Source organism: Dermacentor silvarum, chromosome 9, assembly GCF_013339745.2.
Source record: "Dermacentor silvarum isolate Dsil-2018 chromosome 9, BIME_Dsil_1.4, whole genome shotgun sequence".
Classification (NCBI taxonomy): Eukaryota; Metazoa; Arthropoda; class Arachnida; order Ixodida; family Ixodidae; genus Dermacentor; species Dermacentor silvarum.
Window position 1 is genome coordinate 146,727,638 of NC_051162.1, and position 24,356 is coordinate 146,751,993.

General features: G+C 47.5%; 2 protein-coding genes across 5 annotated transcripts in view; one reads left to right on the plus strand and one right to left on the minus strand.

Moving 5' to 3' along the window:
- Nucleotides 1–4,609: 4,609 nt before the first annotated feature.
- LOC119464507 (cytochrome c oxidase subunit 7A-related protein, mitochondrial-like) overlaps nucleotides 4,610–24,356 on the minus strand; it is a 24,522-nt gene continuing 4,775 nt past the window's right edge. The window contains exons 1-3 of one of the 3 annotated variants that reach the window (XM_037725509.2): nucleotides 14,898–15,039; nucleotides 14,268–14,378; nucleotides 4,610–4,846 (exon numbers count right to left, since the gene is read on the minus strand). In XM_037725509.2, coding sequence (XP_037581437.1) covers nucleotides 4,706–4,846; nucleotides 14,268–14,378; nucleotides 14,898–14,912 — 267 coding nt within the window. In that variant the 5' untranslated portion in view covers nucleotides 14,913–15,039 and the 3' untranslated portion in view covers nucleotides 4,610–4,705. Of the gene's footprint in view, nucleotides 4,847–14,267; nucleotides 14,379–14,897; nucleotides 15,040–24,356 lie in introns of those variants that run through there. The other 2 variants (XM_049656326.1, XM_049656325.1) reach the window with 2 other exon arrangements.
- Nucleotides 15,208–24,356, plus strand: part of LOC119464510 (cleft lip and palate transmembrane protein 1) — a 47,262-nt gene continuing 38,113 nt past the window's right edge. The window contains exon 1 of one of the 2 annotated variants that reach the window (XM_049656324.1): nucleotides 15,208–15,468. In XM_049656324.1, the coding sequence (XP_049512281.1) occupies nucleotides 15,394–15,468 (75 nt within the window). In that variant the 5' untranslated portion in view covers nucleotides 15,208–15,393. The remainder of the gene's footprint in view (nucleotides 15,469–24,356) is intronic. The other variant, XM_049656323.1, reaches the window with a different exon arrangement.

The window sequence follows — 24,356 nt, forward strand, 5'->3', positions numbered from 1 at the left end:
TGTTTGTTATGTAGTGAGCGACAGTTCCATTGCCAAATAGCAAGATTCTCTTGTTGTCTGAGTGCTCTGTTAGCCATGTTGGGGAGTGCCCGAAGTTGCTTCCTCAGTCTCCGTGGTTACAATGTATTTGACATTCGGTTTATCGTCGCCAATGCTAGATTGTCGCTTGCGGTTCCTCTTAACGCCTTGAAGAGACTCATCCACGTATTGCTTGAGCTCTTGGAACTCCTTGTACACGGGTTGTACCTGTGTCTTCATATGTTGTTGTAGTTGCTCTTTCATCTGAGCGAAGACGTCTCCCATTTGCTATGTGAGTATTGTTTGTAGCTCCGCGAAGAGTGTCGTGGGTGAAATTGGTGATTGTGGTGAGGTTTGTACAGGGACCTTCTGTGTGGATGGTTCGGGTTTCTCGCAGTGCTGTCAGCGATTCGACCTGGCGTTTTAGTACTTCAAGTTCATGTTTGGTGCTATCTAAGTTAGCTTTCAGTTTGTTTTCCGCGAGAACGCGCTTATATTCTTCACTCTGTGTGATGGATTTGGTTGTAGAGGACGCGCTTACCTGTGTCGGTGTCTTCTGAGGAATCCCAGTACAGTGCTGAGGGGTTCGCATCCCTGCCAGCTTCTTCACCGGAGTCCAGGAGTGCACACGATTCTGCTTCAGTTCGTCTGTCTTGGGTAAAGCAGGGGTAGTTGGCTGCGGAGATCTTTAGCGGGATCTGCTTCTAGTTGCTCTGCTGCGTCCTGTCTTTTCCTTGTAGTATTCTTTATCCTCCGAAGAGAACCGCTGTCGGTGTTGGGCCGCCTGCTGTCGAGATGTACGCTGTGATAATTTAGTCGCTTGTTGCAGATTCATTCGGTCGTCGTTTTCGACTGGACGAGATCGTGTTCCGGTGGTATCAGAGTCTCGCGCCCCGCCCGTGGCCATGCTTAGACCTAACTCCGGAGCCGGAGCTCGCTTGGCTATGTCGAGGTTTAAACTTGGTTGTAGCTAGGCTTATACTCGTGTACGTCCTCTGTGCTAGTACGGGAAAGGTGCGCGGAGGTAGCGCGACGGTGCGGGGGAGCATGACGTCATACCAGCTGTGGCGGCGGCGACAGCGTGATGGCGCACCTTTCCAGTACTAGCACAGATGACGTACACGAGGATAGGCCTAGCTACAAACAAGTTTAAACTTCGACATAGCCAATTTCAACCTAGCTATAACCAAGAGACGCAATCAATCGGCCAACTTCGCTGTCTTGAGCTTTGCGCGGACTAGTGCAAGCTTTCTTTCTTTTTTTTTTCTCCTGGCTCAGCGCGCCGCGATGAGAGGCGGGGGTCGGGAAGGGAGGGAGCTGGCGAGGAGACCGCGTGCGCATCCGCTGCGCCGACACGATGGCTACGGCGCGGCAGTTTCTTGATACGAACCACACATTACGGCTGGCCCAAACAACTTCGCTGTTAAAAAATAATTGAATCGTCGCGATGGCACATCACGAGTCGCCGTATAGCGTCGAAGTCCCTAGTTATACCGAAATTATGTTTAAACAGCTCTGATAGCGTCCACTCAACAATGGTTGCTTGTGTACTCTCAAATGTTCATATGCTGCGGCCTAAAGCTCACAGCACAGCGCGAAAACGCGCTCGCAGCGAAACATTGTGCCCAAACATGCATGAAGACGCGCAGTCGGCCACTGCGAACCCGTGCGATCGCTGAATTGAAGCTTCATTCTGTTATGCTCCATTTGGTGATGCAGAGGGCCCACTATAAGAACATATCTCACATAGTTTGCTCGCAGCGATTACCTACCTTCCACGCAGGAAGCCGGTTGGGGGAAGTCCATAGCGGCAACCGCGCGCAATCGGCGTTCACTGTACGTATTCGGTAAAGAGATAGCGTCTGGAAACCAACCATTCAGTGCTTTTATTGCGATGGCAATTATATGGACACTTCAACCGGATTTCTGCCGTCGGCGTCGCCGTGAGGTTCCGTATAGATAAAATCTGCGCCGCGCGCCGTATGCCCGAGCGGAAGCGTGCGGGGACGAGCGCTCTCACGGAGAGCGAACCTACTCAATCTCCCACGCGCAAGCAAGAAAGCGGGAGGCCAGCGCCGGAGGGAGCGGGGGGGGGGGGGGGGCGCACTTCTACTCTGCCAACAACCGCGCTCGTCGCTCACCCGCACCGTCTCTTATCTCCACACGGCTCTGACCTTTGTATGAGCTGTGCATTCGCCGCGCAGTTTCCGTTGAAGCGATAGACCGCACGTACCTTCGCCCGCTGCGGCGTATGCGCTTGCGGCCAGCGTTTTGACAGTCGTTGTCTGCAGTCATTCAGTGTGATCTATTCATGTTTGTGCGCGCTCACACCACGCTTGTTCATTCAGTTAGTAATAGTCGGGCCACATTTTCCAACGCACGCTACACATGCAATGCTGCCCGGATCGGCAGTGCAGCGCTACAGGTGTGTCCCTTCGCACGCGCTGCTCACGGGAAGCGCTTCTCATCAACACCACCGTTTCACACGCGCCTTCTCGTGGTCATCGAGTCTCTTCATGTCGGTCTACTTACGCCGCAGCACACCTGCTTACTTAATCAGCTCATGTTTACAATTCCTATTGCTGTGTTGCTAGCCCATTCATTGCTTCGCCCTTAGGGCGAAACTGTGACATTTTTGTTTGCCCAAGCTTATTATTTTGACGGTAAGAAACTTCCCTCGTTTGGAGAGTACTTGCAGAAATGTCCAGAAAGGCTCCCGCGTGGTTTTATTGCGATAGCAATTATATGGACACTTCAACCGGATTTCTGCCGTCGGCGTCGCCGTTAGGTTCCGTAGATTCCAAGGGCGATAAAATCGTCGCCGCGCGCCGTATGCGCGAGCGAAAGCACGCGCTATCACGCAGGGCGAACTCCCCCGCGCGTTATCACGGAGAGCGAACGCACGGCGGAAAGCAAACGCGACCGTCGCGCGAAAGGCCGTGGGGGTATGGGAGGGAGGCGGCGCTGTGCTGCGGCACCAAAGGCGTATCTTGCCACTCAATCTCCCACGCGAAAGCGGGAAGGCAGCGCGGGAAGGAGGGGGGGGGGCAGCTTCTCCTCTGCACTTTGCCCGGCGGTCGCCTGCACCGTCTCTTATCTCCTCACGGCTCTGACCTTTGTATGCGCTGTGCATTCCCCGCTCAGTTTCCGTTGAAGCGATAGACCGCGAGAACCTGCGCTTGCTGCCAGCGTTTTGACAGTCGTCTGCAGTCATTCAGTGTGATCTATTCATGTTTGCTTGTGCGCGCTGACACCACGATTGTTAATTCAGTTAGTAAGCCAATGTGTCCAAGTTTAAGCAGCCGATAAAACTACTATCCCTACTCCCCAAAAGCTCTCTACTAATTTGCTATCGCAATCGATGCTTCGCCTTTCGGGCGAAACTGCGAAATTTTTTTATTGCGCGCCGACAGCTAAACCTACTGAGGAGCGCACCGCGTTATCCATACATACTACGCAAGAGAGGCGCTTCCTACAGATGGCGCCTCCGTAACTCCTCACCCCCAATATAGAAAGGCTCGGTGATTGTCACCGCGCGGATAAATCTTTCAATAAAGGTGCAACAATTATCTTCATCATGAAGAGCCAACTTCTGCTGCTATATCTTTCAGCGTACATGAAAAAAAAAGATTACCCGGAAAAAGAGAGGGGACCGGGCAGTATGCTATACTCTTCAGCTCGAGCTAACTTCACTGTGTTGCCAACAATCAACGAAGCAACATCAACGATGGAGAACTTTGTTCCCGATCGGGATCGAATTTCTCCATCGCGATTGGTTCCTTTGCGCAGGTTGAGGAAAAGTGCCAATCGCGATAGCGAAATTCTATTCGAATCGGGCCCGATCGCGATCGAAATTGCCCCATGTGACACCTGTATTCTAGATACCCGTCCAAACTGCATTCTGTTTACAAGCAACGGTGAAGTTGCTCGGTTTCTGTCGCCATCAATATCAGTTATCACTATTGCCAGCGTGCACAAGCAGCAAATGGAATATACCTTGCAGATCGAAAAATGACATTAAAAAAATTTCCAGATATTTCCTGGATAACTGTTGCAAGTACAGATGCTTCAGATAGTAAGCTTTCTATTGTGCCAAAAAAAAGGGGGGGGGGATGCTTAAAAATCAGTCATCGGTCTCTAAACCTGTGGGGAAGTGGGAGGAAAACACTTTATTCACCGTTAGCTGTTTTCTCATGACCCCATGACGCCCCTAAGATGGCAATGGCCTGGCTTCATTTCCCACTCCAGAATATTTTAAACCTCCTCGCTCTGTGCTAGCACAAAAAAAAAAAAAAATGAAACAGACTGCTGTCAAGAGATTATGAAGAGATCTGCTCTAATTAAACTATCGGTTTTAACATCCCAAAATTGCACAGCAGGTTAAAGGGACGTTAATATTAGATAGACGGCTCTGGATTACTTTCAACCACATGGCGTTCTTTAACGTTCACCCAAAGTACAGTGGCCCATTCTAGCCACTGTACCCAAAGCATGACACGCAATTCTTGCATTCTACCCTCATCGAAATGCAGCTAGAAAGCAACTCAGGGACTTCAAGCTTGGCAGCACGTCATAGACACTGAGCCACAAATTTTGGTGAAGAGACGGCCATCTTCTGATTGGATGGATATACCTTTATTTGGCCTAAATTTTACCACTCAATCAATGCCAAGAAACACCCCTGGCTTCACTTTGCATTCCTGTAAATCAGGCGATATGTGTTGTAGAAACACATCCCAAGGGCGGCAACAGACGTCGCCAAAGTTAACCGATACAGGAACAGATCGAATGTGCCCCTCTTCAGGTAGACTGGCACACCATCGTCAGCCTGCAAGAAAAAAAAAAAAAAAAGAAGAGGAGGGGGGGGGAAGGAAAGTTTAGTTTGAGCTTTGCATTGTTTGACGGGCCTCAACTTCGCAAAGTGCAGCACAGCGTTGCCTCAATGCGCCGCAATAATGCACCTTGACTATTCAAACAACTAGGTTCAACTATCGAGTCCCACAACTCGAACAAAAACAAAAAAATTGAATTCGTACACCGCAGAGGGGGGGGGGGGGATGTATCATGCATTAATGTTGACCACCTGCGGTTCTTTCAAGTGCGCTTGATGCACAGCACACATACATTTTTGAATTCTGCTCCTATCAGAATACGGTTGCCGCAGCCGCAATCTCAAGTGCAGCAGTGCATTGACAGACAATAAGCTACCATAGTAGGTAACAGAACTGGAGAAATGTACATTCATATCAGTGCATATAGGTACAGTGTTGAGTGCACCTAGTTACAAAAGCTTCGTTCAGAAATCGCAGTGGAGTGCCAGTGAAGTTCAATGACAAGCTCAATTGAGTAGCGACGCTGTATGTACAGTTGAAACAGGGTCCTTGGCTGAACCATGGCTGAACCTTGCAAAAAGGTAAAATCCGCCATGCAAATACCTGCTTTATATTTGATATTCGTTATAGGCATATATTCATTACATGCCTACACTACACAGATATTGGTGAGAAATATTTTACATTTACTTTGTTTTATCTGATAGTTTCTTACATTGAACTGCACTGTCTTGATTCGATGTGGTTTGTTGAGTCGATAGATTTTCAAAAAAAAAAACTGGGGCTAGCATTATTGAATTGATGCCTTTTATATGAGAACATCTGCAATATATATATATATATGTGAGGTGTGTTCAAAAAGAAACCAAACTTTTGAAATAGCGCGCCAACCTGCAGAGGGAGCGCGCTGCGATTATACTGAGCACACGTGGTTTAGACAACAAACTGCCAATTGCCGCGTTTCGCTCTGACCGTTAGTTGGCGAGCTACAGCTGCTGAAATGAGCACATGAACAAGCTGTTCTTCGGATTGGTGCCAAAGTGACAATGAAGGAATTGGAAGAACAGCGTTTGTGTGTGAAGTTCTGCTACAAACTTGGGAAAACTTTCACAGAGACATTTCAGTTGCTTAGCCAAGCATACGGGGAGGACTGTACGAGTCGCACGCAGTGCTCCGATTGGTTCAAGCGTTTTGTAGACGGAAGAACGTCGGTCGGTGACGACCTCAAGCCTGGACGACCTTCCATATCCACAGATGATGACCATGTCCAGAGAGTTCGAACTGTGATTCGTGGAAATCGTCGTTTGACTGCTCGAGAAGTCGCTGACGAAATGGGTATCAGCGCAGGATCACGTCATGAAATTTTGAGTGACAAACTTGGGATGTGTCGTGTCAATGCAAAATTCGCGCTGCAGTTGACTGACGAACAGAAGCAGACCCGTGCTGAAATCAGCCAGGAACTGCTTGCCACTGCCAGTGACGAAAACTTTATTAACATCGTAACAGGCAATGAGACATGGGTTTATGGCTCATGTTGAAACGAAAGTGCAGTCATCGCAGTGGGTGGCCAAAGGTTCTCCTCGTCCAAAAAAAGCACGCATGAGTCGGTCAAAAATGAAGGTGATGTTGGTAGTGTTTTTTGACTGCAAAGGCATTGTCCATCAGGAATTTGTGCCACACGGTCAGACGGTAAACAAAGAAGTTTACCAGGGAATCCTAGCACGTTTGAGAGATTCTGTGCGCAGTAAGAGGCCTGAATTGTGGGGAAAATCAGGCTTCGATGTTGCATCATGACAATGCCCCGGCTCAAGCGTCGCTCCTTGTCCGCAGCTTCTTAGCGAAACACCACACTCCTGTTGTGCCCCACCCACCATATTCTCCGGACCTAGCCCCAACAGACTTTCTTCTATTCCCCAAGCTGAAAACCACCTTGAAAGGACGTCGTTTCCAAACCGTAGAGGAGATCCAGGACAACGCGAGAACAGACCTGCGTGCCATTCCAGAAAGTGCGTTCCAGGAGGCTTTCCAAAAATGGAAGAAAAGATGGGAAGAGTGCATTGCCAGTAGAGGGGACTATTTTGAAGGGGACAGCATTTAAAATGTACCATAAGTAGTAAAGGTGTTATAGCAAAAGTGCGGTTTCTTTTTGAACACACCTCGTGTGTGTGTATGTGTATATATATATATATATATATATATATATATATATATATAGAATCTAATGTGAACACAGTACAAGAGAGCAGCGGGCAGCGTTGGCAGCGTGTCTCAACCAGAGCGGCTCAGGCAATCTCGAGCTCGCGCTTCCCGGATGACTGGCGATGTGGCTGCATTGCCGGGCATTCGTCTTCACTACAATATATATATAGTGACAGAAATTCTCAATGGGCCAAACGTATTTAAAAGTATAATTTGGTGGCATGCACATTCTCGGAAAAAGTTGCTCCAATATGTTGACCTCGAGCTGGCTGGCGAGAGAGAATTCTTCATAAAGGAAAACAAAGCGGCTGTACATATCAGCATTCCATTCATCTTTATGAATAGCAAGTGAAATAAAGATTTTATATAATGGCTGTTTAGATATCCAATAATGGGTCACTGCTCTGCATACATTTTAATGCGAAAGCGTTTTTTGGAGAAAGCGCGCACCTAGCTGGCGACTGGAAAGCATGTGACCTCTCCCACCGGAACTGACGCTGACGCCAACAGCTGCCCGCAAGACTCGGCACCCGCTATACTCAGTTGCACCAACCACCTGCAGCTGCGGCGTAGGGAATCCCCCAGGAGTAGGGGAGAACAAAAGCGCATAGGAATAGTCGGCGCACTTAAGTAGCGCGCCGACGTCTCCGCCTATACTCGGATCACAAGGTCATGATAGCGTCTATGTATCCTGACGCATGTACGCCTTCACCAGGACGACAAGAGGGTTAAAACTATTAAAAGACACCACCTACAATGCCATGGTGGTCGTATTACTTCGATATACCCGAGATCTGTGATGCATGCTGGCTCTACGACGAAACAGAAGAGGACATGTAAAGTGGTGTTGACGCCACTTAGCACCACATCATGTAAATAAGCACAACTTGGCCTGTCATATTGCCTCGATTCTTTATAACACAATTCGGCAACACCATTTTGCAGCACCTCTCCGTAAAAACAACCAAGCCAAAAGAAACATTTTGGCGTTCTCATCTCATAAGAATATGCTTAGGGATGTATATCCCATTCAGGCACAGTGTACACATTTGTGTAGGTGATTTGTTTTTAAAAGTATTGTCCAGTGGCAACCGATATTGAGCTTCGGTTGAATTGAACCCCCTGCATACTCAATGTGGGTCTGCTTCACTTCAATGTGCTGTGTACTGCTACAGGCTATAACTTTGCTGTAGGCACTATACTATGTTTGACTGGACCTTTGATGTGATGGGTTCTGGCAGCAAGAGTGGAAGAATAATTCCTTTCTTTTAATGCTTGCAGTGAATAATTAACTTGCAGCATGTACTTCGAGTTGGTGATCTAGGGCGCGATCTTGTACGTGTTCAAAAATGGAACGGAGGCCGTCCGTTCCATCGAGCCGCACACAATTGGTAAATTTGAACCGCGACGATCAAATTGACCAATCGCGTGCGGCTCGATAGAACGGACCGCCTCCGTTCCATTTTGGAACGCGTACAAGATCACGCCCCTAATTGTTTTAAGGCTGTGGCTAAAGGTACATTCGACGTCTGCATTCAACTTTTTCTACCGGTACATTAGATGGACCTGGCTGTTTTTTTTTGTTTTTTTCTGAAACGATGTCCGACGCATCTTGTTGGTTGGAATGTTTCACGTTAAGATATGTTGGGCATAAGCACGATGAACAGACAAGTACAGGCTTGCCTCACGTTAACTATCGTTCTATATGTGTATGGGAGTACGGCATGGCTGTGTTGGCACAGATCAGTGTGCTCATCACTCCTGAAACTGCCGCATCTGCTTCCATAGCGTTGTTGCGCACTTCCATAGAAAGAAGTAAGCATTAAATTCAGTGCCCCCGACCCGATAATGCTGCACGGGTCAGTCTTCTGAAGATGGACAAAGGTATGGCAACGGCGAGTAGTCATAGTGTGGAGTCGGGGCATGAACATTAGCTTATGCAGACTATGTTATTTCACCAAGCCCGAGGGGTGGTTTAGGGCCCCTTTACCAGCTGTTGCGCTTACATACAATGCTTCCTTTTCTTTTTCACTGGATCAAGTCACGTGCGAGCTGTCTCTCCTTTGTCTGGTCTTCATTCCTGTTGACATGTTTACTTGCACTACTCATATTAAACACTATGTACAGTCAACCACAAAAGTTTGCGGACCACGCGAGCGCGTGGCCAAGAGCCTCTTCGCGACACTTCCGCTACGTCACCAGCGATCGACAGCAGCGCTACGTTGGAAGACGCATCCCTCCTTAAATCTATGGCCTGTCTATTTTCGCACTGTGCGCAAATATTTTCTACCTATGTCTTTCAACGTGACGCGCTCTTTGTTAGCCAGGGCTACTTGCTTATATTTTGAGAGCAGAATATCAGTACAAGTAATCAGACAGCGTATTCTTCGGCTGTTATCAGTTCTATTTTCGCGTAGCCACGCTGTTTTTTTTTTTTTTTCGTGAGTGCGTGAGTGAGCGGTGAGGCAGCCATGGGACACAGATGCTTAGTCAGTAGGCAGAATTTTTCCGTTCCTCCCCCATCGCTAAGTGACAGTAGCGGCCGGGATTTGATCGCCTGCGCCCAGGTTTTGCTGCGCAAAGCCCGAACCACCGCGCTGCTATAGTGGTTACATTTAGAAAAATAAGAAATAATCGGGTGCGATGACTCTTTTTATAACCCTTTGCGACACGGCGTCCTCGTTTGGGGACTCGAACTTCGGAGGCGCGTCCCACGCCACGTGTTTCTTCAAATGACCTAAAACTCAGTGTGCACATTCGTGTCCGCTTCCTGATGGGACAACTAGCGGTCAGTTAACTTCATTGTCCTGCGTATTGCTGCAGATGATCACTTTGCTGGAGACACTACCATGTTAGACAATCGTTCGACGTGCCGCGTTCCAAGACCAACGTCAAGAGTATTTTTTTTCTCCGGTCGACACGAATACAACCGAAAAAGCAAGTGTGCATGCGTTTCGGGCCTAATAGTTGATTCTTTTTATGCAAGCATTGAAGCTGACGGATTTCAGAATAATTAGATAATGAGTTATACGCTAATTAATTTTTTTTACTGAAACTCGCACAAAACAGCACATTGCTTCGTCTTCTTTCTTGGAATGTAATAGTGAGCGTCTTGAAATGATGCCATGCGCATTTGACGCATTTGCAGACAGTGCATCATAATTCGTGTCTGAAGGGGATGAATTTATTCACAAGACATTTACAGAAGTGTCATGAAACATAGGTCTCTCAATGATCTAGTAGGAAGTGAAATGTCAGCCGTTTTCTAGCACCTTATTGATGCGTGTGGGCATCGACTCGTACAAAGATTCAGTAATCTCCGGTCGACCGCGCAGGCTTTCCCATTCTTGTGCGATCGCTTGCCACAGCGTATCGGCCGTGCGGCCGCGGTTGGCTCGTGTGGACAGCCGTTTCTTCAACATGCCCCACACATTTTCTATGGGATTCAAGTCGGCGCCACATGGAGGCCACTCAAGCTGGCAAACAGCATGTTCTTCTAGCAATGACTGGACGATACGTGCTTTATGGATCGGGCTGCGGTCGTGTTGAAAAAAATAGCAGCCGTCGCTGAAGGGACCGTCCAGCGCATACGGAACGAGGTGTCTAGTGATGACGTCGCAGTACCGTGACGCAGTGAAGGGCCCTTCCAGACGCACAAGGGGACCAAGGCCATCTTTGCTGATTGCTCCCCACACGCTCACGGAACACCGTCCACTGGATAGAACACTCTGTGTGTAATTAGGCAGATATCTGCAAGAAATAGCATACAATTGGGTTCCAGCGGCGCGTCTAAAAATGTTGTGATTCCTCTTGCGTATGAACTTTATAATGCTGTTATAGAGTTGCAATAGAAAACGTGCAAACATCATTAGATAGTACTGAAAGACCCACTGGCAGCTTTTAATTACCTTCAGAGTAAGTAGTACTAGGAAACAATCGTTAATGTTTTCAACATAATACCACTACAGAAAAATCTCGTAATGTCCAAAAGCTCATTTTACGTGAAACATGTTGTGATGCAGAATTAGCTTCGTGAATTAACTGCCAATACACTGTAAACACACCTGCAGTTTAGTGGACGCCAAACCCGCTTCCGTTGGTCCCAGCGCGTGGAAAAAGTTGACTCGTCGCTAAAGATGACATCGCCCCATTTCTCTGTTGTCCAATCTTTCATTGCTGTAGCGAACATGAGTCGTTCTTGTAGCTGGCTGTCTGAGAGGCAGGGCTTCTGTGCTGCTACGAAAGACTGCAGGCCAAGCTCACTCAGCCTTCTTACAGTGTCAGATGATACCGTGAGCGAGAGCGCTTCTCGGATATCCTCTGCACTTTGAAAAGGATCAGCCACAATGGCGGCCGTAATCAGGCGGTCCTCTTCCTCAGTCGTGGCCCTTGGACGCCCACTGCGCTCCATATCTGTGAATCTGTCATCGTCGCGGAAAGCTTGAATAATCCTATTCACGGCAGTCCGGCTCCTGTTGGTTCGGCGGCAGATTTCGCGCTGAGGTATTCCCTCTATAAATAAACGCACAACGTGCCTTCTTTCGTCAAGTGGAACACGCAGCGGCATCTTTCCAAATAGGCAATCACCACGTGGCCTGAAGCAAGTCTACTACGTTTTCAGCGACTGATGCGAAGATGCGCCTATGTGTGAAAGAAAATTTTCTATGCATCCGCTTTTTCTTTATTTTTGATGACAGTGAAACACCTCCCTACCCTTTCTCTCAAGACGCAGAAGCAGCAACACTCATTGGACCAAGATGCTGCCAACCAAAGTGCGCCAGTAAACGTCGCGTAAAAAAATCGTCGCAGCGCTTCGTGAAACTTATCTACCCACTGGCACACCAGTCGACAAAGGTTGCAGTGATTGCTCCGATACTGCTATCAAGCCAGATATGTGGCGGTCTTATCGCAGACAGCGCTCTGCGTCAACACAACGAACTAACAATGTCATGCACGGGAATAAAAAATTAACAGGCAGGCGAGTACCAAGAGGGCTCATATCCGGGAGAGCGCCCCTGTCGCCGCTAGGTGGCGTACCGCTAGGTGGCGCGGATAGGCAGTCTGGCACACGCTCGCGTGGTCCGCAAACTTTTGTGGTTGACTGTACCAAGGAGCCCAACATAAGCTAGTAAATTGAACGTGCTGCAATGAACATTACGCCCACTGTTTTAGCACTATGTGCTTGCAAACTCAACACACCACAACTATGTAATTGCCTGAACCTAATTATCACAGGATCGCATCTGCAAAACTGGCAACTTCGTTAGTAATTGGCACCCATTTACGTACAGCGGTGAGCACTGTTAGGGTGAACACGCAAGCGCGTGGCCGACGGCACTATCAGCGCCGCGTAACAGCCATCGTTGGAAACATTGCACATGCGCAGCATGTGCTTTGCGAAACACTCCACCGCGCGCATCACGTCATCGATACGCATCGTCGTCTGCTAGCCGCATTTTTTGTTCGCTGAGCTGATACCTTCTGCATTTCAAGGTCCATCTGGATTGAAGATTGGCGCGTGAAGGAAAAAAGTGAGTGTAAGAGGGATAATTATTAAACTTTTTATTCAAGAAAATTGCACTTTTGCAATTCAAGTTAAACAAGACCATGAGAACAAATATAAAAACATGAGCAAATCTAATAGCGAGTCATGTGACCACTTACAGCAACGACTGCAGCTATTCTGGACGGTAACGAGTCGTAAAGTGATCGAACATATTCCCGATCGGCTTTCAGCCTTTCCCACTCGTTGCTGACTTGCGCCCACAACTGGTCCGAAGTCGCGGAATAAAGGGGCTTCCTTGCCAAAGAAGCTTTCAGACGGCCCCACACGTTTTCTATCACATTCAGGTCCGCTCCTTTCGGAGGCCATTCCAGTAGCTGCATGTGCTGCTCCGCCTGGAACTCCTTGACAGCCCGCGCCGTGTGTATCGGTGACCGGTCCTGTTGGAACAGGTAATCACCGTCTGGGAATAAACTGCTCGCATATGGCAACAGCACATTGTTCAAAATGTTGCAGTATTGTTCCGACGATAAGTGTCCACGTATACGTTGCAGGGGCCCTAAACCATATCTTGAAACAGCACCCCACACGTTCACACTCGATCTCCCACTGGCAGAAACACCTTGCACGTTGTCCGGGTCGTTCCTGCGTGGCATTGTGACGTTAACTAAAACAATTGCTTTTCAAAGCAGGAAGTTTGCCTCACCGTGTGCCTGGTAGTCTCCAAACACGCAATCTTTGGTCTTGTTGCGTCGAAAACGTCGACTCATCCGAAAAGATGACGCGACCCCACTCTTCTGATGTCCATGCTTCGTGCAGCTCAGCGAACTGCCGTCGTGCGTCCTTGTTTGCCGCCGTTAGTAGTGGCTTCTGCGCTGCGACTGCGAAGGCCCGCAGTACGCAGGCGACGTTGAACAGTGGTGTCCGAAACGTCCAAATCCAAGTCCTCGCGTATTGCTGGGGCTGGCAAGAAAGGGTTACGAACAGCAGCTGCAACTATGAGGGCGTCTTCATCGTCTGTGGTAGCTTTAGGGCGGGGCGCGCGGGGTGCATCCTGAATGCGACCTTCATACTTGTAGGCTTGAATTATCCTGTTCACAGTCTTCAGGGGCCTATTAACTAAAGCGCCAATATACCGCTGGGAATAACCTTTCAGGGAAAGATCGACAATTGAGCGCCGTTCATCATCGGGAACCCTAGCCATAATACGATCTGGCGACAGAATGAACGGCTGCGAAAGATGTTTGGTTGTTTTATATACGGCGTTGCATGCACAACAACTTTGAAGGGAACGAATAGACACGCCCCCATAGATATACAAGTTTTTTTGTCTTGTTCTGTTCAAGCACAGATGTTTAAAGACATCTTAAAATGCAGGATGCATGGGCTTAGAAAACAAAAATGCGGCTAGCAGACGACGAACAAGTGCATTCATGACGTCATGCGCGCGGTGGAACAATTATTTCGCGGAAGGCGTGATGCGCATGCGCAATGTTTCCAGTGATGACCGTAACGGGGCGCTGACAGTGCCGTCGGCCACGCGCTCGCGTGTTCACCCTAACAGTGCTCACCGCTGTACACCAGAGCACCCAGACATGTAATGTTTTCGTATTAACATTCGTTACAGACATTCTTACTAAGAATTAGTGGTCTCCCGCAACTGCAACGCCCTCGAGACAAATCTTACGTTTCTGGAATGGACGAATAAAGCTTACACAAAACTGCTTCTGCAGCTCCTTGATTTGGGCCAGTGTCCTGACCTTCCTTGCGGGGGCTACCGCCGTCGTCTTCAGCTGAGGAGCCCGCCGGGCAACAGTCGTCAGGGTCTGTGAAAGAAACATGCACGTGAGAAGATTCGTAGGAGACCTCTGCACAGAATCCACGCTAAGAAAAGACACTACGCGCGCAAAGCTTACGTTCATTCACGTATCCAACGTTCTTCGCGGCGTGCTATCACAATACGACAGAGTGGGCACGAAATCACAAAGTTGCAATCCAATAAGCTACAGAAACTGACTCCACAGAGACCGAAAGTGGTCACCACCGCCTACAATGGCGGAGAGAGGACCAGTGGATTCGAAAAGGACTGAGAAACTACATGAAATGCCTGCGTGGGTACATTACAGGTGGAAGTACAATTGCAAGTATGCAGTTTTCACGAGGACGCAAAATAGAAAACACAAACGCGAAAAATGAACGGCAAGACCGGCTACTACGGAGGCAACATGTCCGCTTGTACGCAATGCGGAGGGTGGTCATGACGACGAAACGCGCTCAGTACGGAAAGCACAACTCATTGATCATGTAAGAGACACTACAGGCCGTTATAGAGATTTCATACTTACGCGAGCGACGTTCATGGCAGCTGTGGCGCCTCGAAACAGCGATTTACAGCACAATTCGTCCTTCGAGAGAACGTCCTGTGTGTCCTCAACGGGGAGAGAACCGGGAGAACTGGCGCGACATCAACGGCAAGCAAGCTAGACACACAGAACGAAAACCAAGAAAAGAAGCGACATAGACACAGACCAATAAATTATTAAATTTTAGGAAACAAAACTTGTCGTATCCGTCAGTGGTGGGGGCTTGCTAAATTTTTTATAGGCAGTTTACGGAAAGAAAAAGTCCTACGGTTTCTTCGACCATTGAGCGTAAAGTCAAAAGGCGTCCAACCACATTGGGCGGGGGTCGATCGTCGCTCTCTCGCTGGCTCATCGTGAATTGCCGCGGCTGGGGGCTAGTGTGGTACCATCGTCATTCGCGTCGTCGCAACTGATTGTGAACTTACCCAGCGGCGATCAGAGCGAGCCCCGCCGCCTCGGCCACAAGTTCGCCTATGCGATGACAGAAACAGAGAACTCTACAGCGCTTGTACGCTCAAGCAATGGCCAAGTTTCGAACCAAGCGCAAGCCGAGGTGAGCGACTCCTCTTATATGACTCCGGTCTCCCTTTCGACCCCCGTCATATGTATCTTTTTTTCTTCTGTCTTTTAATCCGCGGCCGTTCGCCGTTTCGATTTCCTGTGATCTGCGCGTGTCGCATTGCTCGGATACGCGACCCGTTTGTAAATAGAATGAATTGCATGGTGTTTTCGAAGCCAGTGCGTTGCTCTCCGAACTCGTCTACTATGTCGTCTGACTTTGCCGTAGTGAGCGGAATCGGCTGGGGAAATTCCGCTTCTGCAGGCAATAGTCAGGTGCTCGCTCCAATTCTGCACGGCAGGTGTTTCATTTCCTGCGTTTATATTGTGGAGCACGCAGTACCCTGGTTGTGAGTAACAAGCGTGAGGCAGTGGGCATGCCCCAGGGATGGTTTCGAAAATTCATGTGGTAGTGGCCCATTCATTTGTAATAAAAGGAAAAAAAAAAAGGAAAGCGTCGTTTGCAGTAATTTCTGTAGTTTTTATGGTACCGTGAAATATCAGTTCGGAAAGGAAAAAAATACTTTTTGCTTGGAACTCGCAGTCGTCACAGTGTACGAGGTTAAGTCAAGGCCTTTTCAAAATATCCGTACACGCACCGCGTGACTCCCTGCTTGAAGATTTTTTTTTCTTCGAGATGTTTAGTTTTTCTTCCCAGGATTTGACGCGCCATCAGTGTACGGCTAGGACTGTAAGCTGCGCAGTCTGTATCGGCATCATAAAAAAAATGACCTGCGGAGATAAAAACGCGTGGTAACTTTCTTCACTCGTGACCTTCGTACACGGTCTCATTCTCATTGATTATCGTTGTGTGTGAGCGGCAGTTCGTTGCGCCCAACCGTCCACGGCGAGTCGGTGCGTGTTTAAATAGTTAACAAAAAAATGGTAACAATAAAACTGAAGTGCAGCACATGACCGTGCTACAGTCAGCGCGGCAGGTGTTCGCTCAAAGCGCTGCGCCAGGGGAACGAAAAAAAAAAAAAAAAAAAAAAAAAAAAAACATGGGGCAATGGCTGTGACGTCACAAAAAGCGGGAGGCATAGTAGTGGCAGCTTGCCTTTTCTTCGCGCGCCACTGTTCAAGGCCGCACCTTTCAAATGGTGTAGTTTGTGGAGAGTTTACCATCACTGGGAAAGTGCTGTGGATATGTCACTTTAGTTGCTTCTGTGGTTACACGTCCGACACAATGTGACCATAGGACATAAGGCCAGAGCTCACACGAGATGGAACCCTTTCACTAAGCACACAGCATTTGTAAAACTAAACAAATTTGTACGGAAAGTAGGAATGTGGAACACGGGACGAATGCTTGGCTTCTGTTAGTGTCCTTTTCCAAGGTGCTGGGCAGTTACTATGAAAGATCTGTTCTGCTAAACAAAGTTACCGTAAAAATGAGCAGCCAAGTACGTAATCTTTGGTAGTTAAGCACAGAAAAGCTGGCTTATGACTAACTATGTCGCCACTGCAGTAATTGATTGAGGCCAATCTTTGGTAACTGGCTGAGCGTGCCATTTACACAACATTTCGAGGGTACTAGCCGCCCCAGGTAAAGTCAAATTATTATGTTCCTCTTCACTCTGGTGCCTAATTTTGGTGTATCATATCAAAAATTTTAAAAAACTCGCGCTGTGATGCATTATTAATTGCAGTGGAAAAAGCTAGCACAAAAGTTTCCTGGTCATTTTATTGGTTTGTGAACAATCGCTCATAAAAAGGCGTGGATGAGAATGCAAAATGGAGTGCAATTTGCATCCAACGAAATTCAACACTGTTTGTAGCATGCTAATGAAGCACGGTTAGGGGCGCTGCACCCATCCCGAAGGGCACCGAAGGGGCACCTGTTTGACTGCAGTACAAGACATTTCTGCAGGTGTGAAGAGAACAAGACGACGCATTGCAGGATCGAATCCGGGTACGGAGGCCACATTTGGATAGGTATAGAATCCAAAAACACTCGTCAGCTTGGACTTGGCCACATGTCAGACAAGCCTATTTAGGAGGTCAAAAATTATTTGTAGTCTTTGTAGATGTGCCATTGACACCATCGTTGAAGGTTGATGCTAAAGCTGCTTGCATGTCCCTCGCTTGTTGGGGAAAGAATTGGCCGTCATGTTGGCGACGGCTGATTGCGTAATGCGTAGCCCATGACATGGAGTTAAATTAATTCGGTGTTACGCTTTCTGTCATTTCATACCTGTTGTTTCGCGTTTGTGTCTTCTGTAGGTCCCAGCAAACAACACTGAAAACCAGGAGAATGTGGAACAGGCACCCCAGCAGCAGCCAGCCTTCTCCTATTGGTCGGTCTTCAAGGGCCTGCTGTTTCGTGCGGCCATCATATACTTCATGACCAGTTGGTTTCGTGGCCAGCCAGCCAATCAGAACGCAGGCGGCGGGAGCGGCCCTCAGGGAGCTACGCCTGCATCATCCAATCTCTACCCAAATGGAACGGTCATGGTGAGAGCTTTCGGATAAATCTACGAAAAGTATTCGTGTGAAATTAGTTTCGAAGGGTCCTGGAAACACTTTTTGAACATTGTAAGAAAACGTTGCTGATCTACCGTAGAGGATGCTGTGAACGTGTGAGCCAAATATTACTGCATTGCATGCAGCCGGGAATTTACAATATTTTGTCAAAACAGCAAAAAATACAATCAAAAACATTTTAATTAGCTGGAAAAAGTACAGTTGAATCCACTTATATAAAATTACCGGTTTTAACAATACTCGGGCGTAACAATGAGCAGCCACTGAACCATGAGCTTCTGTGTGTGTTCTGTGGTAAAATAAACCACTTACTATAATGTTCCCAGGCCGTGTTATTGGTAATAATTAAATGTGGATGCCTGCTCTAAAAGGAACAAGAAAAATGCGAGCTGCTGATTCTTTGCAGGCAAGTGCAGCGATCAAAAACGCAAATCCGATGAGAAACACAAGTTGTTGTTGCCTCAAAACATGGCTCATACCCACGAGGGAGATTTACCACACTGGATTGATTGAAAAGTACACCCAACAAAATACCGAGAGGTAAAAGGCAGACACTCAAAACAAAGCATTAGGCAAGTAAAGGATAAAACAAATTTTGAGAAGGCTGATTCATCAACATAGAAAAAAAAAGATAGAATAAAATGCGTGTGAGGCTGGCGATGCAGTGAAGGTGCACGCATGTGTGCGGTGGCTTGTATTATTTTTTTCATTTTTTTTTCAGCATTTTGCGTTCCTTTGCCTTTTGGTGCAGACACACAGTAGACAGATTTAACTGTTATAACCAGTAATGCGGCATGGGAACATTTTAGTAACCAGTTTATTTTACCACAGAACCTGCACAAAAAGTTCACTGTGCCATGAATGCTCCTTGTCATATCCGTTATATTGCTAAAACCAGCATTATTATAAAGTGGATTTGCCTGTATAACGAACGCATCACAAAAGCTTAAGTTCGTTATGGACCAGTTTGTGTATGTCGAATTACCTGACATTGTAATCCATTTTTAGCACATAAGCTTGTTTGTTATAAAATCAGAACCATATTCTACTGTAATTGAATAAGAGCCCTTGTGGAGAAAAGGGGCTATCAGGAATTGGACCTGTCTGTAAAATTACAAGCAGTTAATTTTGCATTGTGTAGCAACATTAAAATTTTTAGCATATGTAGTGAACAAAAAACAATGCCATCTGGACAATGCTTTCATTGATGTTTTCTTTTGTTGTTATTAGTTCTCACAGTGCTGAGGATATTTTAGAGTGTGGAGCTTGGAAGTTATAGTTTCGCTTTTGTCTATTCCTCCCTAAACTCTTGGCTGCAGGACATGTATGTGTACATCGCGGAGGACGCAACCTTTAACCGATTTGATGACCCAGAAGCCCTAGTGTGGAAAGAACCAGGCATCGTTTACGGGGACTGGTATGGCGGACCGAACGGGGACTCCATTTACACCAAGGACACAAGATTTAGGCCATCAGAGGCAAGCTATCTGCGTTTTAATTCAGTTGTTCTATTTCTTCAATTCTAGAAGTTGCCTCATGTCTACAGCTCTCGCTACATTTCAGCCCAAACCCAGTGAGAGCGATCTGGTGTGCGACAGCTGCAAGCGATGGCTTCGAGGGATGAAACAGGTTGTCCCGTGAACAGATCGCTTGTTCTTGTCGCTCAGTCACTCACTTCTGGAAATCTAGAATTCGTCGCTTGTCGCCCGGAAGTGCTGTGCGCGACTATCCAATAGTAGCACGAAGCCGCACCAGGCTGTGCATCAGTCAAATGCAACAGGTTGTTGCACGACACGACCAAACAACCAAATTTTGATACGTGCAAGGTTAAAAAAAAAAACCTACTGCCACACCTTCAGAAATATTTTACGGTGCTTTTAACAGCAAAACATTTCAACTTAAATTATTAGAGCATGTGTCACGCCAGTTCCGGCACGAATTTGCTGCCCTCTTACTGGCAGCACTGGGGAGTCGGCGTTGCGCTCTAAGTCATCGCTCGTGTGGCGTTCAACTGGTAGGCGACGAGTAAACACAACAGCCATCTCCATCACGTCGGCGTTGCGCGAGAGTTCACTTACATGAGGTTCATATTTTTGAAGCTCTTTGCACTTGGTATTATAGCACTTCTTTTTCTTTCTTTTTTCAAGGACACTTTCAAAGAATATAGCAAACCAGTTATGCGGAAGCCTGCAAGGTGGAGGGAAATTTGTGAAATAGAAAATTGTCATTCACAGGACCAGGTCGAATTTTTCTTCAGCTGCAAAGCTTTCTTTTTTTTTTTTGAGAAACCCCGAATCGCTCTTCCTTGTAGCTTCATGCTGCAGTCGGATGGATGACACTTTTCTCTTTCATGAGATTTTCAAAGAATCGTTTGTGGCAGGTAGCTCAATTCTAGTTCCTAAGTGGATATCTGGAAAAGGTGGATGTTATTTGTGGAACTATTTGTTATGCTAGGTAATTAAGAGTTCTGCTGATTGACTGTTTAATTTAGGGCATGTGCTGCACTTGCAGAACTGAAGCTGGACGGTAGTGAACTTTATGTCGTCTATTTAAAGAAAAATGCCATGACTGGCAGAAGCTTGAGATCTTCACTGCCGAAATGTGCTATGTAATGGTGTCCCAGATAAAGCAATGCTAAAGAGAATTTAATACGTAATTAATTTACTTCAGAATGTTCGAATCCAACCAAACATAAAATTTTACTAAATTAAGTTTGCTTCCTGCCATGTTTGTGCTGTCTTGTTGTTGTTGATTGTTGTTGTTCTTGTTGTTGTTTATTTTTTGTTTGGGGGGGGGGTGAGAAGATTGTCTCAGACTGCTGTATTAGACAGGAGGTAGGTGAAAGGAGGTCTAACTATATTTTTATGCACATTTCAGAGAGTGAAAAACAACGGCACCATCTTTCTCCATGTGTTCTTTGTACTAAACGGCTACTCGCCCGATCCCAAGGCAGGGAAGGACTACTCCCAGATACATACCGTGTATCGCAAAAAGCGTGAGTGTGAAGATGTACAAGCTTTGCGGCCTAGTGAACACAAGTAATGGCTGGTTTTGGTGCTGAAGTAGCCATACTCGAATTGGTTGCTCGTGGCTCGCCAAGTTTAACTAAGATGCTTTAACATAGGCTGTGAAATTAGTTTTTATCGTTTGCTTTATTTCTACCTAATTTTATATCCATCGTTTGCCAATCCTTACCTGAAAATTGTTGGTTCATAAGAGTAATTTCATCTGCTTGCCTAGGCAGTAGAAAATCTGTATTGGAGCCAACAGTTCCTTACTTTAATTTAAATGGTGTCTTTACATATGTGAGGTTACACCTAGTTCCATATAGGTAGCAAGCACTGTGCCATGTGAATTGATTTCATGTGAATTAATTTTAGTTGCAAATTTAAAGTTACACGCTTTATGGTACCTACGCAGCAAACTAGGTGTTTTGCAAGGTACAGTCAAACCTCGTTAATACGTACCCGCTTAATGTGTAAGTCGGTTTAAACGTAGTCGCGAAGATTCCCCCACCCGGTCCCCATTGAACCCCATGTATTGGCTGACCGCTTAAGCCGTAGTCGCTTGTTGCATTACATACGGTTAGTACGTACCATTTTCTTTGTTTTTATATGTTCACGGGCAGAAAATCGCAAAATTTCAGTGGCGACGACAGGAGTTGCCGATCGAAGCGCGCAAAAGCATGGCCTTCGAGATTGGTAAACTACAATTGTCAGCGTAGTGACGTCACAACATGGCCACGTCGACGTATTTTTGTTCGTACGGTTGTTGCCGATCAAAGGGCGCAAAAGCGTGGCCTTCGAGATTAGCTTCTGGTAGCCCGCAGGAGCTGAGGGTAGGGGAATTCGCTGTCACTTTGGAATCCAATCCAAGCATCGTAACGGCTCAACGCCACGTTTCTTCTTTTCTTTCATTCTCCCGTGTCCACCAGTGCTAACGGCAGTGGTGGTGTGCTTTTGCGTAGTGTTGTGTGCTTTTAGTTCTTTTGCGCGGCGTGTGTCCTTTTTTTTGCATTGTTTGGTGCGCGTATTGTGCGATTTAATTTGCACGTGAAGACTGTTATGCCGTATCACGTTTTGAGTGTAAAGGAAAAACTGGAAATCATTCGCACCATTGAAAATGGAGCGAAGAAATCTGCGGTAGCCCGTGAGAAGAACTTGCCTCTGACGACTGTGCGGAATATGGAACGCTCGCGAAAAGTTGCGGGGCGGCTCAGGCAGCAATCTGAAGAGGTGCCGCATCAGAGACTCTGCTTTTCCCGAAGTAGAAAAGGCCCTGCTGCTTTGGTTGAAGAAGGCGCGTAGCATGAACCTGCCAGTCAGTGGACCCCTTCTGGCTGAGAAAGCGCTAACTTTCGCAGCTCAGCTGAATTGCACCGGTTTGCCTGCAGCAACGGCTGGTTGTCGAGATTTAAAGCTCGCTACAGCATAGTGGGGAAAGCTGTTTGCGGTGAGGCTGCTGCAGCGGACAAAGAAGGCGCTGATGAGTGGCAGCACAACGAATTGCAGGAAGCCTTGGCAGCCTACGATGCCGCCGACATTTTCAATTTTGATGAGTCGGCACTTTTCTACTGCCTGCTTCCGGACAGGACATTGGCATTTAAGAATGAAAAGTGCACCGGCGGGAAACATGCCAAAAATCGGGTATCGGTCGCTTTCGGCGTCAACATGACCGGTAGTGAGAAGCTGCCACTGATGGTGATCGGCAGGTACGGAAAACCGCGTTGCTTCAAAGGCGCCCGTTTGCCATCCGATGTCATTTACAAGCACAACAAAAAGGCGTGGATGACTGCTCAGCTGTTCGAGGAGTATGTGCGCCAGCTGGACCGCCGTTTTGCTGCCAAGAAAAGGAATGTCCTGATCGTTCTCGACAATGCGTCGGCGCATGTCGATTTGGACAACCTGACGGCAATTAAGCTGCTTTTTTGCCCCCGAACACGACAGCGCTCGCCCAGCCCCTCGATCAGGGCATCATCCGCTCAGTGAAGCAGACGTACCGCAAAAATCTGCTACGGAGGATGTTGCTCGTTATGGATAGCGGCAAAACGTACACCATAGACCTACTGGGCGCTGTACACCTACTCGCGCACTCATGGAGGGAGGTCCAGCCGGCAACAATACAGAATTGTTTCGCGCGAGCGCAATTCAAAATACTTGAAGGCGACGACGACGCGGACGGTGAAGACGCCGAGGACTGCGAGAACTTTTGGGTTGAAGTGCTCGAGCGGCAAGGTGCAGCAGATGAGGAGGTGAACTTCGGCACCTTCCGAGATGTCGACGGCGACGTGACCACCTCCCCGGACTTTTCAGACAGCGACATTGTTGCTGCCGTCGCACCTCGTCCAGCTTCAAGCGAAAGTGAGGAGGACAGCGATGTCGAAGTGGACGACGGCCCTTCACTATCCGACGCGGGCGGTGCTGTGGCAGTGATGCGAGCGTTCGCAGAGAAGCGAGGCCTAATGGACAAACTGGCTGCTGGACTTGCTGACTTCGAAGATGCCGTCGTCGCGGCGAGGCCACCACGGCGGCAAGTGAAAATAACTGACTTTTTGCTGCCTGCCGTGAATAAAGCTAGCGTGCCTGTGTGTGCGTGAGAGTGTGTTTGTGGGATCGTGGCGTTCTTTTCTGGCTGGTAAGTAGCCGCTAAACCGGCACTGACGGTTAATTCGTACATCGCTTAGTGCGTACCCAAACGTCATTCCCGGCCAACTACGTATTAACGAGGTTTGACTGTACTTGAAAAAAAAAAAAAGAACGGCAAGCAAGGGAAAACCATCAAAGAAACTGTGCTGCTTGGTGAAATGTCTCAGTTCTACTTTCATGACTTGTTCCTTTTGTCAGTACTGGGACCCTGTACTACTTTGCGTAGCAAGTTCAGTTTGGTTTCTCTATTAGCTTGAATTAGCTTGCTCGCTATATCGACTGCGAGAACTCACATTTACGTGCATCAAACATTGGACACATACCGATTGCGGCAGAAACAAGGCAGCCAGGTGTAGTTGGTTGTTCTGGCAAAATTACTGGCTATTCTGTACTTATAGAGTCGAACCCGGATATATAAACAAGGGCATATAGAATTACTGTCTATATCAAACAGTCATAATGTCCCCTTAGATATTCCATGCAGAACTATAGTGCTGTACTACACATGTACCAAACTCCTATTCACTGCTGCTACATTGGATACATTGACCGCTGCACCGCGCCCCTGCAAGTGCATCTCCTAACGGGGCTGTGATCACTTCTTGTGTCAGCGAAATATTCAGTGCCGATGAAATGGCACTGTATTGGCAGATGCTGTCAAATAAGACAGATTTGAAGGGCAGTAGATGCCATGGAGGAAAATAAGCAAGCTGGTGTTCAGTGTGCTCGCTGCAAGTTGGAGATTGGCAAATGC